At 50.8% G+C, this 20,552-nt stretch overlaps 1 protein-coding gene across 1 annotated transcript in view; it reads left to right on the top strand.

Annotated features, from left to right (window-relative positions):
• The window catches only part of LOC140217331 (beta-1,4-N-acetylgalactosaminyltransferase bre-4-like), a 32,140-nt gene that overhangs the window by 6,807 nt on the left and 4,781 nt on the right, over window positions 1-20,552 (top strand). Inside the window, exons 2-6 of the mRNA XM_072287838.1 lie at window positions 2,043-2,317; window positions 11,934-12,166; window positions 13,874-14,064; window positions 17,684-17,806; window positions 18,436-18,531. Of these exons, the coding sequence (XP_072143939.1) occupies window positions 2,043-2,317; window positions 11,934-12,166; window positions 13,874-14,064; window positions 17,684-17,806; window positions 18,436-18,531 (918 nt within the window). The remainder of the gene's footprint in view (window positions 1-2,042; window positions 2,318-11,933; window positions 12,167-13,873; window positions 14,065-17,683; window positions 17,807-18,435; window positions 18,532-20,552) is intronic.

Genomic DNA, 20,552 nt, shown 5'->3' with positions numbered 1-20,552 from the left:
ATCTTGAAGCTTACTACCGAATAATCAGCGCCGGTGTCGACTAAGGCATTCAGCTCGCATCCGTCTATTATCAACCGCAAATCTGACGTAATCGATTCGTTCCTGCACCTGTAGACTGGAATTATCTCGTCACCGCACTGGAATCGCGTTGGAGGATCTTCGTAACTCTGGTTATCAGCGGCCTCACCTCCACAGGTCGCTTGCTTCAGTTTTCCTGGTGTGGGCTTGGTGAACGACGCCTAGGCAATCTTGGAGACGCGCGTGGGCTAGGCGATCGGTAACGCATGGGCGACGGTGCCCGTGGTTGATGTTGGCGAGGAGTAACGGGGCTTTGGCGCATCGACAAGTATTCTTCGATCTCCGCTGGTCGTTCACCGTTTCGGGGGCATGGTGCGCTTAAGGGAAAACCCCTTAACCCAACTTGACGGTACGGGCAGAACCTATACAGGTGACCCGCTTCTCCGCAGTGGAAACACAGAGGCCTGCGCTCGTGGTCACGCCAGACGTCACTTTTCCGGGGCCTTTGTTCCACAAAACGAGGTGCACTACGTGCTGGAGGCGGATAGGCAGCCGGTGGTTCCAGTAGACGAGGTGCACTGCGTACTGTCGACGCGTAGGGAAAGGTCGTCGCAACTGCTCCACTACTGTGTACCGCGGGTTGCCTGAGTACGTCTGCGTACGTTGGGGTGCGCCGCGTCGGCTGTGGCTCACGCTCTGGATCCCGTATGACGTTCCTGAGTTCATCCCGGACAACGTCGACGATAGATAGTGCAGCTGGAGCCTGAGGTATCTGCAACTTGTTGAGCTCTTCCCTGATCAGTGACCGGACAAGCTCCCGCAAGGCTTCCAGGTCGTTTGGCAGGCCTCCAGGGAAGACATGGACAGGTGCGCAGCTTGCCTCACGGTTGTATTGCCGAGCCCGCTGTTCCAGCGTCTTTTCGATGGTCGTTGCTTCACATCTGAACTCGGCGACCGTGCGCGGTGGGTTGCGGACGAGAACTGCGAAGAGTTCCTGCTTTACTCCACGCATGAGATGGCGCAGCTTCTTATCTTCACTCATGGTGGGATCAGCACGCTTGAACAGGCGGGACATGTCCTCGATGTACATCGCCACGTTCTCGTTAGTGAGCTGGTTCCTGGCTTGAAGTGCGATTTCCGCCTTTTCTTTACGATCCGTGCTGGCGTACGTTGCTAGCAGTTGTCGTCGAAATTCCTCCCAAGAGGTCAAAGAGGGTTCGTGGTTTTCATACCACGTTTTTGCGAAGTCTTCCAACGCGAAATATACGTTACGCAGCTTCTGTCTTTCATTCCATTCATTAAAGCTCGCCACTCTCTCGAACAGTTCCAACCAATCTTCCACGTCTTCGAACGAGTCACCATGGAATGTTGGCGGCTTGCGAGGTTGGCTTACGACTAGCTGTGCCGGTGTTACTTGGGTAGTCATTGTGGCGGCGTCCGTTGTGGGAGTTTCTCTTGGCAAGAAGAGAAGAGGGCCGAATTCGGGCGAGTCACCTCGAAGACGGCGGCTGGTCCGCTGGTGTACAGGTGTCAGTTCCACGGGATGGACTCGCGGGTTGTCGGGGCTACGCTGACTTTCGTTCGTGGGGCTTCGACTCATACCCCGCACCTCCACCAGAAATGTAACGATGTTAGTAAAACAAGGATATTTATTAAAAGCGAACTTGTGCCCACAAGTAAAAGTCACTGCGGTCGTGCAGAAATCCGCGGCAGTCGCGTTCTCAAACTGGGCTCGAACCATCTTTCTCTTCTACTCGCGTGACACCTCGTGCGCGTGGCGCATGCGAGCCGGGTCCAACTGGCTGCTCGTGCCACGAAGATCGCTGCCTGTTGTTGCTGAACAACACCACTGTACGGCGTGCACAGTGCCCAATGCAAAGGGCGCGCAACTTGAATGTCACGAAGTTTGTCGTGGCAATATATATATATATACCACACTGGCTTTCCACACGTCACATACTTTTTCCCACTTTGACATTCCTACTGCTAAAAGAGTAAATAGTTGTTGCACTACCATCTTACAGGCACCTGTCGCTGGTGTTCAAGACTGCAGAGGATATGGGCGGCGTAAGGAGCTTAGCGTTCCGCGTGCTCGGCGTCGGCGTGATCCAGCTGCTGATCGCATGCGTCGGTGCAGCCCCGGCAGTCGGCGATGCTGTCGCGTTCGGCAACGCGGTCACTGCACGACAGAGCCACAACGTCGTCGAGCCCTCCGTTGGCCAGAGGCATGCAACACTCGCACGCAGGGAGCAGGCCGCACCTCGTTCCGAGTTCTGTTCGGTGGACTGGGGACAAGGCGGTAAGTTTAGCACCCGTATTAATAAACATTCTACCATCTGACCTGATGCTTCGATGGACTACTGAAAGTGGATCACCTTGGCGACGCAGCGTTCCAGTAACGCATTCGGGGCGATTATACTGTTGTAATTTCACAATCATGCATTTTACAGCGCCTGTTTAATGACGCTGGCGCGGAAAAAGGTGTTTCTCAAGCTTCACTCTCCATCGTAGTATTCAGCGAGTGGCGTTAATAATGCAGATATAGTTTGTGGACTACATGGCTGATGCACTGGCTTTATCAAACATTTCTATGTCGCTCCGCAAGTGACAAGATCTGTGCAAGGTGTGAGTGACAACCTCCTGAAGCCTACACGACGCTCTTAAGCTTTGGAAAATGAGCATGCCATCTTCAACCTTTGAAGGTTTGAAGCAAACAAAGTCATACAGGGGGCAGGTTACCTGGCTCAGGTGACATAGGTCCAGAAACTTCTGATAGACGGCCATAATAAATTGACTTAATTCAGCTTAATAATTGGAGGCACCCGTTGGAGGCACTCGTGCGTGCAGCAGTCTGTAGACAACGCACGAAACACGATGCCATGAAAATTCTGCGTCACTGCGGTCAATTTAAGAGCAGCCTACGTATATTACATGTCATTCGTTTCGCATGACTGCATTACAAAAGACGGTTAATTCATGGGGCACCGCACGTTTTCAAGATTTGTAGACGGAACTTTCCGACTAAATATCCGTTTCGCAGGGGCACCTTTTCCTCTGCACCTGCAAGCTAGAAACGCTTCGAATCTTTTATAGCTTTCCATACACCCCACCTGTTTTTTGCACTAGCAATCAGACGGACAAGTCGACGTGTGTTTGCGCCGACGCTGCCGTGCTGTCCCCGGTGCAATGGCGCGTGCGTGGCCTTTCCGAGCGTAACTGTCGTATGTAACCGCGTCTCTAGAGTGTACTAGAATTCTAGACGACTAGCGAAGCGCATGCGCTGCCCTCGCGTCTCGTGGTCAATGTCACGTGATTGTGTCTGCGGGCATGCGAGGGCACGCGGACATTGCGCGCTCTTCCGCACGCCCTTGAAGGTGACGTGAACCGCTCAGTTTCGGTAATGTTGGGGTCTCGGTGCTGACGCCCGTTATTGCCAATGGGTCGCAAGCCCCAAGGGTAGCGTTGGCCTGGCGGCCTGGGGCACTGGAAGCATCTGAAGGTCCCGGCAAAGCAAGAGAAGACTGGTAACGGAACAACTTGTTTATTCTAACATAGCAAAAGAGCGGCCGGTCAGGTCGACCGAAGTGGAGAGACGGGAGAGCACGTAACTCAACAGTACAAATCGGAGCCTCTCCCCTGGCGTCCGGGGGCAGCTGCTCTTATACTCTCGGCGTCGCGGTCCAAAAGGGAAGGTCACGGGATGAAGGTCACGGGATGAAAGTCACGGGATGGCGGAGCATGAGCCCACGACGGCGCGCACGGTTGAGCCGAGAGACCTGCTGAACCGAGTGTAGTGACGCATCGCCAACCCTCACTTGGGGAGCTCCGCTCCCCGGCTGCCGCGCTTTGACAAGCGTGGGCACACACACACACACGCACACACGAAGACACGTGGCACTGAAACACGCCTGGACACGCTTGGCGGGGAGGCGTGGCGGCGTCGCACGGGCCAAAATGTCCGCCGCTTTGAACGAAGCCCCGGCGTCCGTTGCATCCGCGCCGGCATTACCGCGCGTTGTAGGCGAAACGTAACAGACCGCCCCGCCGGGGGAAGGAGATCCCGATGGTCAGGGGACTGCATCCGCTGTCCGGAGGGATGTCGCTCGATGATGCTCATAACCGAAGTCGGGCGTCCTTGGCGTTTCTTGAGCGCAGCGCACAGAGAAGGCCTCGTTCTCACGTTCAGGTGCACACAGGACACTGCAAAGTGACTTCGGGAGAGTTGACATTTTTGTTCTCGTTTCCGGCAAGCGTTAGAACTACGCCGAAAGTCAACCGCTCAGTCAGCAAGCACGGCACAACCCTCACTAAGCCCTGCCAGGCTCTTTCCCCTTTTATACTGCTGCCTAGTTCCTTACAGTAGTTTAGCAGCACTCAGAACGCGTCCACAAATCGGAAAAATTGCACTAAAAAGCACATCATCACTTTGAAACACTACACAAAAGCAATAGGTTAAAAATCCTGCCTCAGGAAGAAAAACATCAGTAACAAGCAATTTTGAGGCTGATTCCCACGTTAGGGGCTTCGACTTAAGCCATCGGCGTTACCGTTGAGACTCCCCTTTTTGTAACGCACCTCAAAGGAATATTGTTGCAAAGCGAGGCTCCAGCGCAGGAGGCGGCCATTTTTGGGAGAGATGGTCTGCAGCCATTGGAGAGGGCAGTGATCCGTTTCAATGATAAACCTCGAGCCGGCTAGGTAACATGACAATTTCTGAACGGCCCACACGATACACGCACACTCTTTCTCGGTGGCGCTATACGCCTGCTCACGACTGGTCAGCTTACGACTAGCATACAGGACGGGGTGTTCTACTTCTCCATTTTCCCGTTGGCACAGTACAACGCCCATGCCTCGCTCACTAGCATCACACTGAACAACGAACCCTTTTGTGTAGTCGGGCGATCGTAGCACAGGCTGGCTTGTTAGGGCGCTCTTTAGGGCGCTAAAAGCTCTTTCCTTCGTCTCATCCCAGACGACTGTTTGCGGCTCTGTCTTTCTTAGAGCATCCGTCAAGGGAGCCGCGATATCAGAGTACCTGGGGATGTACCTCTGATAGTAGCCGGCGACACCTAAGAACGACCGAATATCGGTCTTCGTGCGCGGTTGCGGGAAGTCTCGCACAGCGACCACCTTTATTTCAGAGGGGCGGCGTCGACCCCGACCAATCACGTGTCCGAGGTAGACAACCTCGGCCTGTGCTAACTGGCACTTGGGAGCCTTGACTGTCAAGCCCGCATCGCGCAGGCGGGTTAGCACTGCCCGCAAGTGCGCCATATGTTCAGGCCAGGATGCGGAGAATATCGCTACGTCGTCTAGATACGGTAAAGCGAATTCTTGCTGTCCCCGCAACACTTTATCCATGAGGCTTGAAAAGCAGTATGGCGCGTTCTTCAAACCAAAACTCAAAACTTTAGGACGGAATGTCCCCATTGGTGAAATGAACGCCGCATACCTACTAGCCTCTTCTGTAAGTGGAACCTGCCAATAACCCCTGACAAGATCTAGGGTGGAAATAAACTGAGCGCTACTCACTCTCTCAAGGCGCTCCTCGATGTTAGGGATCGGATAAAGTTGATCCTTAGTGATGGAATTAAGCCTGCGGTAGTCGACGCAAGGACGAGGTTCCTTGCCCGGTACCTCAACTAAAATCAAAGGGGAGGTATAATCACTCTCACCCGCTTCAATAACACCGAGCTGTAGCATTTTCTTTACCTCAGCCTCCATAATATCGCTCTGGCGGGGTGACACCCGTTACGCCTTGGATCGTACTGGCTCTGGGGAGGTAAGTTCTATGTCATGAGTAAGGACAGAAGTCCTACCAGGCCTCTCAGAGAACAGACCCTGAAACTCTTGTAAGAGCTGGTGTAGTTCGGTTTTCTGCTCAGGCGACAGCGACGCTTTACTTATTAAGTCACTAATGACTTGATCGGTGTCTTTCCTGTTTGTCACTGAGCCTAGTCCCGGAAGCTCGACCGGAAGCTCTTCGGGCACGTTTACCATCATGCACACCACTGCTTCCCGTTGCTTATAGGGTTTGAGCAGATTACAGTGGTAAACTTGCTGTGCTTTCCGCTTTCCTGGCAGACTCACCACGTAGTTAACGTCCGACAGTTTTTGAACAATCCGTGCTGGGCCCTCCCACTGCACGTCGAGTTTGTTCTTTAGCGATGTGCGCAATATCATGACCTCATCGCCCACCTCAAAACGACGGGCCCTGGCTGTCCGATCATAATAAACCTTGGCCCTCTGCTGGGCCTCTGCCATTGCTTCACCTGACAACTCCTGTGCCCTTCTTAAGCGTTCGAGGAGCTTAAGCACGTACTCTACCACGACTGGGTCGTCGCCCCTGCCTTCCCATGATTCTCGAAGCATGCGAAGCGGAGATCGCAGCGAGCGACCGTACACCAGCTCAGCTGGCGAAAACCCCGTAGCCGCATGCGGCGCGGTCCTTAATGCAAACATCACTCCAGGCAGACACAGCTCCCAGTCAGTTTGATGTTCAAAACACAATGCTCTCAACACGCGCTTCATGACGGAGTGGAGCTTCTCAACGGAATTCGACTGGGGGTGGTGCACTGAGCTGTGTAACAGCCTTACCCCGCACCTTTCGAGAAAGGCTGTCGTCAAAGCGCTAGTAAACACTGTACCCTGATCTGACTGGATTTCTGCAGGAAAACCAACTCGCGCAAATATGGACAGTAGTGCATTGACTATCTCAACTGAGCTGAGTTCTTTAAGCGGCACTGATTCAGGGAACTTTGTCGCTGGGCAGATCACAGTCAAAATGTGTCGGTACCCCGTGGCTGTTACCGGCAGAGGTCCCACTGTATCAATAACGAGCCGTCTAAAAGGCTCCGTAATGATAGGTACCAACTTCAACGGCGCCCTCGATTTGTCCCCTGGCTTGCCCACCCGCTGACAGGTGTCGCATGTCTTCACAAAGTGGTCTGCGTCCCGAAAACACCCTGGCCAATAGTACTCCTGCAAGAGACGGTCCTTAGTTTTCTTAACTCCTAGGTGTCCGGACCACGAACCCCCATGCGACAAGCGCAACAGATCCTGACGATAGCATTGAGGCACGATCAGCTGATCGAACTCCACTCCTCTGCGGTCTAGATACTTCCGGTACAGGACCCCACCTCTTTCCACAAAGCGAGCATTTTTCTTGGCGATACCTTCCTTGATAATGCAGCGTATGTTTTCTAGGCTGCCATCCTTCTTTTGCTCGGCTATCAAAGCCGAGCGGCTGACTTTTAGCAACCTGTTAAGTCCGTCTGACGTAGGCGCGATGAGCAAATCTGGAGACAGCTCTTCTAACTTTCCCGTGTCGGGAATTTCCTCTCCAGTATCTGCTGCCTTTAACGCTACAGGCTCAATTTTATTCTGTTCGGGCGTGCTCTGAATACCAGCTTGCTGCGCCTCTGACCCTTTCTCATCGTTCAACAACGTCGGCCCCGCAACTACCGCCTTTGCAGCGAGCTCCCGAACCTTCGATCTGGTTAAGGCCTGAACGCTAGCCTCACCAAACAAAAGCCCCTTCTCGCGCAGGAGGTGATCGGACCTGTTCGAAAATAGGTACGGGTACTGGGGGGGCAGCATAGATGACACTGCGGCCTCCGTCTCAAGTGCTCCGAAAGGTCCTTCAATAAGCACTTTTGCTACCGGCAGACACACGCTATGAGCTTCCACTGCTTGCTTGATCCATGCGCACTCGCCCGTGAACATATCGGGTTCTACGTAAGAGGGGTGAACTACATCCATTGTAGCTGCGGAATCGCGAAGCACTCGGCACTCTTTCCCGTTCACGAGGAGGTCTCGCATGTAAGGCTCGAGAAGCTTCATGTTCTCGTCAGTGCTGCATAAAGACAAAAACACGACTTTTGTTTTTGTTTCTGGACACTGCGCCGAAAAGTGACCCGGCTTCTGGCACGTATAACAAACGCGCGCTTGCCTCGTCTCGAACCGCTTTCTGCGTTCGGCTTCGGTTGCCGCCGTCTCCTTACGTTCGGTCGGACTGCTTTCACTCGCATCCGAACTACGTGTGTCCCCCTTTGCTCTCATGGGCGTGAACTTTGGCCTCTCAAACTTGGAGCCAAATTCACCCTTTTGACCGTCCTTAGCTCCACGAGCCCGACGCGTCACAAACTCCTCGGCTAACTCAGCGGCTCTAGCCACCGTACTAACGTCTGGCCTATCCAAGACCCAGTACCGCACGTTCTCAGGTAACCGACTATAAAACTGTTCTAGCCCGAAACACTGCAGAACTTTCTCGTGGTCACCAAACGCTTTCTCTGCTTTGAGCCACTCCTGCATGTTTGACATAAGCCTGTACGCAAACTCTGTATATGACTCACTTCTGCCTTTCTCATTTTCCCGAAACTTCCGACGGAACGCCTCCGCTGACAGCCGGTACTTCTTTAGCAGACTCGATTTCACTTTGTCGAAATCCTCTGCCTCCTCTCTCTCCAAGCGAGCGACTACGTCGGCCGCCTCGCCGGGTAGCAAAGTGAGCAAGCGCTGTGGCCACGTTTCCCGAGAGAACCCCTGCTTCTCGCACGTTCGCTCAAAGTTAACCAGGAACAAACCAATGTCCTCTCCAAGCTTAAACGGCCGCATCAGGTCAGTCATTTTGAACAATACTCGTTCTCCTGCACCGTGTGCCTGACTTCCATTACGAGCGCGTTCCATCTCTAACTCGAGAAGCTTCATTTCCAAAGCGTGTTGACGGTCGCGCTCTCTTTCTTTCTCTTGTTGCTCTTTACGTTCGCGCTCATCTTTCTCTTTCTGTTCTTTAAGTTCGCGCTCCTGTTTCTCTTTTTGCTCCTCCCTCTCCTCAATGGTCTCAAGGCATTCCGACAGCTCGTCATCCTCAGCTTCTAACTCAAGAATAGCCCTTAGCAGTTCTGGTTTTCTGAGTTTGTCTGAGACATCCAGACCCAACTCTCTCGCAAGCTCCAGCAATTTCGGTTTGCGCAACGACTTCAAATCCATGGCTGCTCTGAATGCTGCTTTCTCTACTGCCTACTATTGTCTTGCCGCAAACTAACCCGGCAGCAACGACAACCCCAATTACCAGCTCTGTTTCTAACACTAACAAAAGCCTGGCAAAACTCAGAAGAAGAAAGTCCCGCACTCACCAAACCTCGCAGCCAAGACTTCAGCGCAGTCGTTCCGCTGCAGGCAACCAGTCATCACACAGGGCTCGTTGCGCTGCTCCCGGATGGTCGTTGTGCTGCTCAGCATACAGTCAACCGCATCTCTTCGCTGCTGGCCTCCGTTGTCGCGATCTCACCGCTGGCAACCAGATGTTGGAATCGCACCGCTGGCACGAGTTGTTGGGGTCTCGGTGCTGACGCCCGTTATTGCCAATGGGTCGCAAGCCCCAAGGGTAGCGTTGGCCTGGCGGCCTGGGGCACTGGAAGCATCTGAAGGTCCCGGCAAAGCAAGAGAAGACTGGTAACAGAACAACTTGTTTATTCTAACATAGCAAAAGAGCGGCCGGTCAGGTCGACCGAAGTGGAGAGACGGGAGAGCACGTAACTCAACAGTACAAATCGGAGCCTCTCCCCTGGCGTCCGGGGGCAGCTGCTCTTATACTCTCGGCGTCGCGGTCCAAAAGGGAAGGTCACGGGATGAAGGTCACGGGATGAAAGTCACGGGATGGCGGAGCATGAGCCCACGACGGCGCGCACGGTTGAGCCGAGAGACCTGCTGAACCGAGTGTAGTGACGCATCGCCAACCCTCACTTGGGGAGCTCCGCTCCCCGGCTGCCGCGCTTTGACAAGCGTGGGCACACACACACACACGAAGACACGTGGCACTGAAACACGCCTGGACACGCTTGGCGGGGAGGCGTGGCGGCGTCGCACGGGCCAAAATGTCCGCCGCTTTGAACGAAGCCCCGGCGTCCGTTGCATCCGCGCCGGCATTACCGCGCGTTGTAGGCGAAACGTAACAGTAACAAGAGTCTGGTTTTACGCTGCCGGAACTCTGTCGCTCTAACGTTGTGACCACGAAGGCCCACAGTGTGTACGCTACAGTGCATGTGCGTCTTCAGTTAGTAAGCGAATTTTATTGCGACAGCAATTATACCGACACTCTAGGCACATTCGCGCCACCGCCGTTGGCGTGCTGTCTCGATACTTACGCGCGTGCGCGGCGCGCACGAGTAGGGACCAAGGAGGTTTAAAAATATTTAACCTCCTTTGAAGGGTCAGAAAGTCTCCGAAGAAGTGCAGTGCATTCGGCCGCAAAAGCGACGAAGCCAAGTGGGCGCAACGTCGTGCACTGCTCAATCGGGTTCTGCCAGAGCCAGGGCAGGTTTCCGCTGCTGGCATGAGCGCTGAGCGCACACATATTAGCTCTTCCGCTCAATAGCCCAGCGCACGCCGTGACGCATAAAACACTGGTCTACTACTGGACGGATAGCAAGCCGTCATGGTATTGATATCACTATAGTCTCTTCTTTGGGTGCTGACGAGTGCCGATGGTTTTCCTTCGTTCTCATCTTGCGTGCACTATTGAGATGCGACGTTTTGCAACGCCGTTGACAGTGCTCCTCTTCACGACAGCTTTATGAAACGCCTTCAGCGCCAACGCAAAACCTTGCTATCGCTTTCAATGCTTGGCCTTCAAGTGAAGCTGCCATCATTTTTTACTGCGAAAGCCCATACTAGCCTACCAACTTAGATTTTACCTATATCTGTGTGAAGCCTCTTCATAGGCACGTTTCATCACGGGCGTTTCGCGTGCGAAACTTCTACTTCGTCGCACCAAGAGCAGCGAACAACAAAGAGCTCGGCAGAGACAGCGGGAGTCGACCGACGAAGATGTGGCCAAGCGATTGCGACCGACTGCAGCAACGAAGACAATTCATGGCGTTGAAACGTGCCAACGAAACTGCCGAAAAAGGACAGACACGATTGGAGAGCCACAGATTGCCCAAACGTGCCAAGCGCGCTGCTGGAACGGTTGGACGACAAGCCCGACTAGCTGTGGACGTCGCATGCCAGAATCACAAGGTCAAGGAACGTCTGTCTTTGGCAACGGCTGCGACGGCCATCTCCAAGCGGGTATACATCGACAGCCCGTTTGGTATTTGCGTGTTCTGTGTATGACTGTGGCACTTGGAGTACATGGACTGCATTACGGCCCTCATGTACGCGACCTTGGCTTTGGTCTTTCCCGACGTTGAATTCTTTTCGTTTAAGGTGTGTAGCCTTCGCTCGCCCAAGTTAAAGTGCATTTGTGCATTGTGCGCAATGAGTATAAATATCCGCCCAAGCCTGTCCGCTTCCCTCTGCTCAATTGTAGAGAGGGGCGCATGATTGCCCCTCGCATACCCTTATTGCAAATGCGAAGGTACAACCTGGCAGTGCGGCGCGAAGCCACAAAACAGCCTTTGTGCAAGTCTGCAATCGTCCTCCTCTGTAAACCGAGTAACACCGTATGCAATATGCAACCCAGTGTGCATGACTATGCGCATATATATATATATATATATATATATATATATATATATATATATATATATATATATATATATATATATGCCAGACACAATATATATTGAAATGATGGTTGAAATCATGGATCTTGGACCTCAAACACGTGCGACGTAATGCTAACGCATTTCTCATTTACCGCTATATCGCCCCTGTTTCTTTTTTCTTATATATTTTCCATAGAACTACTAGTCTTACTTCCTGTAATATTTTAATACGTACATTGCTATCGCTGTCAATGCTTCGCCCTTCGGGCATAACGGCGACTTTTTTTTTCTTCTTTGCGTTATAGTTTGCCCCACGGCAAACTGCGACTTTTTTGTGCTCTATAACAATGACGCCCAACGCTGCATCCACCGTCTCGCCCAAGCCCACGCTTTCTCACCTATCCGCGTTACTCGCCGCAGGCGACATGCTGAAGATCCAGAGGAAGGGCCCACCGCTCGAGGAGCTGGAGAAAGCGATGCCGCATCTGAAGCCCGGCGGCCGCTGGTTCCCGACCCACTGCAAGGCGCGGCAGCGTGTGGCTCTCGTGGTGCCTTACCGGGACAGGCTGGACAACCTGCGAGCCTTCCTGCAGCACATGCACCCGTTCCTGCAGAGGCAGCAGCTCGACTACGCCATCTACCTTGTGGAGCAGGTCGGCACCGCCATTCAACGGGAACGTTCCATACGCAGTCCACTAAGTACAATAGGACTTCCGCATATTATTATGCCGGAAACGATGTGGAATACATGGAATATTTTTATGGAGTGAGCACGAGCGAGTGAGTGAGTCGGTTGGAACCAAACTCCATTATTGGAACAAGGATGGGAACTTGGTGGAAATGGAATTAAGCGAGGTTCGCCGGTCATGTCGATGCTCGAGTACGAGAAATAATTTTTTTTCGTCTCTCTGTAAGGACAAATTGAATCACAGTATGAGTACACATTCGGTAGAGTGTTTCTTTCCAGTCTCCCGGATGGACTGATATTATATGACGTTCCCTTTTGGAACTGGGTGTTTACGGATGAGAACATGTTCGTCCTTTTTACCTCTTGCGCTTAAATGGCCTTGAAAGCCATCGCGTTAAACAAACCATCGTACGCAAATGAGAGTCCGAAAATCTATTCTTTGTTTCGTGCCATTGTGCTACCAATATTCAAGCCACCTAGCTATAATTCTCTATTGCATATTCATTATTCCTTGCTCTATTGCCCTCAAAGTCCAATACCTCGGGCAGGATTACTACGTCCTCACTGACCTCCGAATGGATACTGTACTGCGAAAAGCTAACGAAACATGCCCTATGGTATCGGCGCTATGCATGTTCAGTCGCCACCAGCAAATTTCTCCTATAACACTGTGCTTTCAGAAATCCTGATATGGTTTTCGAACAGCAACACACTGCTATTTGAAAGATCGTAATACCTGTAGGCTTTGATTTCATTCTTCGGTTGTTGGAGATATTTTCATCACTCTCGTATGTCGTTTCTGCCTCCCCAACTTTACGTTAAACCCCATTTTCTTGGTCGCTGCCAACGCTATTGACGTAATATATTCTAGTCGGGTTCCTGGTTCGTATTCTCCGCTGTAAGTCGACGTTTTTCCATATAGGTGCCTGAAAGCCTTAGCAGCCGATATATTGTCCTTCGTATATCTCGGTCGTTTCTTTCAAGCGGATGACTCTATAGGCGCCCTGCACTTCGAAGGAGCATGCCGGCCAGCGTATCCTCGTAGATTCCTTGCCATGCTCACGTGCATCCTAGCCTTTCAACTGTCCATTGGTTTATTCTTATAGCCCAGTTTGCGCTTCTGATTTTATATGCAACACCGAGTTTCCATATGTACATACGTCGAGAAACCAAAACTCCTTTACGCATGACTCGCAATACCATATAATTGCAGTGCCCCCATGCATGTTTAATGGTGGATACATTTCGCTAGCGTTTCCCTTCGTGTTCTTGTTCATGTTCCTTTCTATACAATTCTCCTCTTTAATGCACACTTTTTCCCATGCTCTAATCGATACATAAGTATTCATATTCGTCAACTCAGTATTTAGTCTCCGTGCATTGTGACTATCTGATCACACACGTGATCATAACATAACCATAAACACCATAAGGCCTGGCCGAGTACCTTCCATTGAACCCATATCTTAGCGTGTCGCTCTTCGCAATTATCGGCCAGAAGCTCAATTTCTTACCGAATGGCTGAGAAAAAAAAAGTCACCTGCATACATCAAACATCGAGCGTTTAGCCGCTTCCACACAATGGAATTTACACGCGAGTCAGGCAACCTCTAAAACACAAATGCAGTCATTACGCGTGTCATCGCTCACTCAACGCCGCTCTTTCGCGCAGAACGGCATGGGAGACTTCAACCGCGCAAAGCTGCTCAACGTGGGCTACGAGATAGCCAAGGCGATGGACAGCTACGATTGCTTCATCTTCCATGACGTCGACCTGCTGCCGGAGAACAAGCACAACGAGTACGCCTGCAAGCACGGAGGCCCGCTCCACATGACCACCTGCCTCGACTACCAGAAATACAAGTGAGCTGTATAGCATTGAGTCGTTGAGAAAAAAAAAAAAACGACGGAAGATCGATTTTACACTGGTGGACTATTCTTTCAAGAAGTTTATTCGTAGCTATCTACCTGACCTATTAGAACGTAAAATAGAAAAGTGAAAGAGCCCACTTTGCCCTTTTGAATTTCGTGTGCAAACCACAGCCACGGAGCGTCAACGCGACGTCATAAACTTAAACCGCAACATTTTGTCTTTGAGCCATTTTGTGCAGAGAAAATTGTCAAAGCTTGCTGCGTTTATTCGCTGATGCATTCGTAATGGGATGTAATTATTCGTGCCGCACAGATGCTGCAAAAGTCCATGAAGTCAAAGGTAGCTCGTGCGGTAACAACTAAGGTGGCGTCGTTATCTGGCAATCGCTTTAGCGTATTAATGCGACAGCGTTAAGGAGCTCGTGTCGCAGAAAAGCCGGTGTCGTCGGCGTTGGCCGTGAGCGAAAAATGGCGGAAGGCAATTCATAAATAAAAACAACTTGCAAGATGGGCTGGGTGGAAATCGAACCAGGGTCTCCGGAGTGTGAGACGGAGACGCTACCACTTAGCCATGAGTTCGATGGTTCAAAGCGGGACAAAAGCGCCTCTAGTGAATGCGGTGTTGCCTTAGAAACGTGCCGTAGAAAGTTATACTGCGGTGTATATCGGTAATTATGAGCATGTAAATTACAGCAGTCGCAGTTAAACACGTAGCGAAGTACGTTTCCGCTACATTTCTTCTGCGCTTGGCGCACACGCAGAGCCATCTTGCGGCAAACACAGAAGACCCCCTCCTCGCAATGTACGGAGCTGCCCCGACAGATGGCGCGCCACTCGCCTGCTTCTCCCCTTCGTCTCGTTTGAGCGCATTGGGGCCGTGCGCGGACCGGTGCGAGGATGCCCCAATACCCTTGCGTTTAATAAGTTTTCTCGCTCTCTCCCCTTCCAACTTCCAGCGTGTGTAACTTGAACCCTCGTGTTTAGGCGACGCGGCTCCTCTTTCCGCTCACAGCGCGATTCCTAGGTGCAGCGTCCGATGCGGAACGCCTCTAGGCTGTTTCACATGGCGCGATTGGGGCGAAAAAAATCGTTCTGCCGCGCACGTCGCAGAGCGATTTTCGCTCACAGCTTTCACATGCGCTTATGGCAGCGCGATATCCGTCGCAGCGATGCGCAGGGCTGCCTCCTGCTCACAAAGTATCCATACCTACATCGTTAAACAAAAACAACATGGAAACTGGTCAAATGTTCGAATTTTCCTAGTTTTATTCAATAATAGAATAGGTACACCATTTTTAACGTTTAAAGGCGTTGAGACACGACAGCTTGCAGATACGGTGAGTGAGGCGCTGCTCTACACCGCAAGTATGACCGTGCGGCTTGCGCGGCGTCGGTGGGATGGTTCTGTGTGGTACACTCTAGTTTCGTTGTTACTATGGGAGGCGCAACTTTTTTTCCTGGATGAGTATTTGCTTTTGCAGAAGAACAAACTACTGTTGAGTGTGCATGTATATAAGCAGCTGGCGCGGTTTGTAGAGATGAAGCGGTTAACGACGGCGGCGATCAAGTGGGTACGTGCCTTATGTTGAAGCGGCGTCCTCCCGATCTGGATAGTGCAGCTTCTCCTTTCAAACGAATTGTGTAAGCGAAAGAAAAAAAATGTATGAAGCTCCTAAGCCGCAAACGCTGGTGGGTACACCGTAAACATAGCTAGAACTGACGCGCGACATTGCTCCACAGAGCTACCAACGCGCGGTGAAACACACATTGCCCCTCCCACATCGCGCCGATCGCTGCGACTGAGCGACGGCGCGACCAACTTGTTGGAATCTCGTCGCGGAGAGCCCACGACGTCGCGGCGGTCGCTGAGCGACGGAATTCGCTGTGTCGCTGACTGAAAATCGCGCCATGTGAAACAGCCTTCTGACGTGATCGCTGTGCCGTAGCGCGTCTGGTGGGAAAGCGTCCCCTGCGATGTGTGCATGCTGCTGGCTAGGACATAGAGTTTCTCACTACATTACCTAGAGGGAAATCTGGCGCTGCTGCGCTGTGGTATGCATGGGAATGCCGGTATATTGTTGATTCCGATTGGCATCGTTCTCGTAGAGACAGGACACCTTGAAGACGCGCTTGGCAAGCATAGAAACTCTATGTTGGCAAGTACCGTTCCGTCTGTCACAATGAATCATTTTCTACTAGAACAGTACGGGAAAAGCTGTTTTAGCTTTATTATTACGCGAAAACATGTTTTGTTTAACTATGAGAACTTGTAATTGTGTGTACGACTACATGTTACGTAAAAAGTATCAGCGGGCCGCTAAAGTTGGAGGACAGACGACAAGGTTCGCGCTCGCTTTGAAACAGTTGGTCGTCTGTTCTTGCTTTTCTTCGCTTGGTCATGCATCGTGGGTGAGTAAAGATGTAATATGCTTGAATGGAAACATTTTATGAAGATTTTACTTTGAGAACGCGTTATTTGCGTAGCCATTTCCACGTTTTAGACAAAGCCTCTTACAACACCAACCAACACGAGCCTCGCAGACACATATACCATCATTCCCATGACGGCACGGTGCCCCCTTAAGAAACTCCCATAGACGGTGGCGCCAGATTACCCTCTAGGTGTTATAGTGATAAACTCTATGGGCTAGGAGTCATGCGTCTGCGTTGTGCTCCCAAGCGAGATAGATGACGATCCCATCGAGGCGTCAGCCCCATGATCGCGTCCGCCTTCATGGCGCTTCGCGCCCCGGCTGTCCGTGCCGATCACGACGTTTGGCTCGCGTAGATTGTTTCTCCCTCCGAGACACCGAGTTCTTTGGTTCGTTCCGCTTGCTCAGGCGCACGTTTCGTCTTTGTGTGACTCAATAGCATGCCGAGCGAATGAGTGGGCGGTGCGAACTGGGTACAATAACGCTATCGCGTTACGTTCTTTAGGCGAAGCTTAAGCGTCCTCCAAGTTTTTTTTTTTTTTTACCTATCGATTCTTGTTTCATGTTAAGTGACCTTCTTGTTTTTCTACAAATATATGCTGTACCAACCCAGTGCAACATTGTTCTGTGTCCCTTTAAGATAGATAAGTAAGATAAACTTCAGTAATGTCGGAAGAATTACTGTGCAGGAGACTTTAAACCCGGAAAAAAAAAAAAAAACTACACGCGGGTGCGAACGCCACCTTCCCACACCAGCTGTGCGTGAAGTTACCGCGCCCGCTCAGGCCTAAGTATTGTTTATTGTTAAGGGAGGGTTACATTGCATTTTTAAGAAACCAATAGCTCCCCGCGAAGTTACAGCGTATGCTCAGGTCCTCTTATTGTTAAGGGAAGGTTACACTGCATTCTTAAGAAACCAAAAAATAAAAGCAGAAAACTTCGATAACACATCCTTTTCTAAGACGACGCAAATAATGCATACTGTAAGACAACGACTCCATGATTTTGGCGATAAGTTAGAAACAAGTGACTATCGACCAGTTATCTTATCCCGCGCAGTGAATGAATACAGTTTTCAAATCATGCCTGTTCCAATTTGATTAAATGTTACTCTTTAGCGTCCTTTTATTACAGGCGCAGCGAAGCGCATTGACGCATGTACGCTGCGATGCACGCAGGCCGTTCTACGAGACCATCTTTGGAGGCGCGTGCGCCCTGCGCAGCGACCACATGGAGAAGGTCAACGGCTTCTCAAACGTGTTCTGGGGATGGGGTGGCGAGGACGACGACATGTCCATCAGGTGCGTTGACCGTTTCATTCTAGAGACAATTCCAGACGCAGCCATGTTGAGCGCTGTGATGAGTATGCGCATGCTTGCAGTAGAGTCGTCGTTCAGCAAGCAACGCTATCGTGCGGGGCTGTTATTCTGAAGATTCACAAATTCTGCCATATTGTCGACTTCCGTCGCCATCATGTTAGCTCTGATTGGCCCAGAGGAATGCTACAGCCTCTCTGATTGGCTCAAACTGCCGCCATTACCAAATTTGGCAATACGGAGGAATTTGACTATGTCCAGAATAGCACCCCTATGTCGATGCACAGTTTTCCTTCTCGAAACGGGCGATGATCGCTCCATTAGCCCAACAGAGGGTCACAGAATAAGGAACCATCTGGCTCTGTTTTCAGCATGGTGTAGCCATGTTTAGCCTGTTCCGAAGCTTTTATTCTTTACATTATAATTTTGTTCTTTTGAAAGTCCTCCAAGCCTATTTGTTTCCTTCATGACCTAACGGATGCTCGGCGATCAGAAAGTAGGCAACTCGATACGCCATCGATCGTGGAATGAAACACGCATATCTTAATTCCGCATGATTAAATTGGGACAGAGCACATATGGACACAGTGAAGATGGGTCTAACTTTCTTGCAGGCTGCGGTTCAGTGGCTTCAACATTGTGCGTAATAACTGCACTGTTGGCCGGTACACCGCGCTCAGACATGGCACCCAGCGAGCAAATCCCAAACGGTAAGTCTTAAAGGAATACGTGACTTGGTTTCATGGGCAGGAGGCAACCTTTATCATGAGAAATTCTGCAGAAGGCCAGCACTATGCTTATGGAAAAACATTAGGGAAAATGAAGGATGCTACATGAAAACTTCGCCACAGCCCACAGGGATTCCAGAAGTCGAGGCGCTGCTTCGTCTAGGCCATCAGGCACTTTGGCGAAGTTAGGTCGAGCATTTTCTAATGTTACAGTACAATGTACTAGTTATAGTTACACAGCAAGTTCGTAAAGGCAGGCTTATGCTCTAGCAGTGCAAGCATAACGTGTGGCCCAAATCTACACAAAATGCAACAAGTTGCTTATGCATTGTAACACCAGATTTCGCAACCCGCGGCCAGTTAAGATTGTAAATGGTAATCTGCTAAATGCTAATCTCAAACTGGCCACCTGGAGAAACCGTTTATTTTTTTTCGGTGGGTACGTCAACTGCCTTGACAGGTTATATATGGCTTGCAAGCAAATCAAAATTAGCGATTTGGTAATCTTAGTAAACTTGAAGGTCCCCTTGCTAGGTTTGGGTATTGCAGACAGACAAGCGTGGCGTGTAAATACAACGGTGATGATCGTGTATGCAGAATACACGGCAGAGTATTACAGTGAAGCACTCTGCAAAAACTCGAAATAGAACAAACACCCGAGTAGTCTTCCCGCCAGTTCCGACGGCGTCGCTGGTGCCGCCTAACAAAAAACCGGCAGAACCCATGTCACGATGACTGTCAATGGCAACGCGTTTAGCATAGAATAAATATAGCGACACAACATATACTGCCACCGTCAAAATGAATTATGAGACTTGTACTGCAGCGGGACTCGTCCTTCGCGCTTTGGTGATGATGATTTATTGGCATCCCTTTTGCGGCGGGGCGCTGACATATATTTACCTGGCTTGTTTGAGTTAACCAGGTGTGCTAACATGTTTTTCGTTTTAGCATTTTATTTAGATAGCAATTATATGGACACTCCAGGCGCATTTCTGCCGTCGCCGTCGCCGTGAGGTTCCGTATGAGTGAAAGCGTGTGAAAGTAAGCAGGCGAACGCGGTTCAATCTCGCGTGCCCTCGATGTTCTCCTCACCCACCGCTCCGTACAGAGTGGAGACAACCACGGCGTTGACCACACGAATCGCGGACGTTGTAGTAGACGCCTTTGGCGGACGCCGTAGGAACGCGTTGCCGGCGCTCGTGTTTTGAAAGCGGTCTGCGACGTGGCTAAAGTGCGCGTGGCTAAGGCGTCGTCTTCAAAGCGATTAGCGATATTTGCATAGTGCGCGTTGGTAGCTTCGTATTGGCTTTGATTTCGACGTTTCATAAGCATTAAAGCAATAGACGCACGGAGGTCAATTGGCTCGCGGCTGCTGCCGCGATTCCTAACTCCAGCGTTTTCACAGACAGTTTCCGTGGTCATCGAGCGATGTGTGTTCATGTTTACCTGTGCGCGCGTGACACCATGCTGGTTAATTTAATTAAAGCACGTCGACGGGCTAGTTGGTTTGAATCCATGATAGAATGTGTAAGCACGACTGAACAAGGACGTAGAAAGAAGCAGACACACAAAGCGCTGTCTCTTTGTGTCTGTTTCTTTCTAAGTCCTCGTTGAGTTACGCTTATGCATTGTCATTGTAGTTAGTTAGCGAATGTTTTACAAGTTTATACGGCCGATAAAACTACTATCCTTACTTCGTACAGCGATTCACTAATTTGCTGTCAGACACACAAAGCGCTGTCTCTTTGTGTCTGTTTCTTTCTAAGTCCTCGTTGAGTTAGGCTTATGCATTGTCATTGTACTTAGTTAGCGAATGTTTTACAAGTTTATACGGCCGATAAAACTACTATCCTTACTTCGTACAGCTATCCACTAATTTGCTATCGCAATCGGCGCTTCGCCTTTCCGGTGGAACTGCGAATTGTTTTTTTGTATACATCTCTTATCTTTTTTTTCTATTCCTCAAGCTTCTCTATCTTGTGCCGCTACCTATGTCTGTA

The sequence above is a fragment of the Dermacentor andersoni genome, chromosome 4 (assembly GCF_023375885.2).
Source record: "Dermacentor andersoni chromosome 4, qqDerAnde1_hic_scaffold, whole genome shotgun sequence".
In the NCBI taxonomy this organism is placed as follows: Eukaryota; Metazoa; Arthropoda; class Arachnida; order Ixodida; family Ixodidae; genus Dermacentor; species Dermacentor andersoni.
Note: the sequence above shows the minus strand (reverse complement) of the source record. Positions and strands in the feature narration are given on the sequence as shown.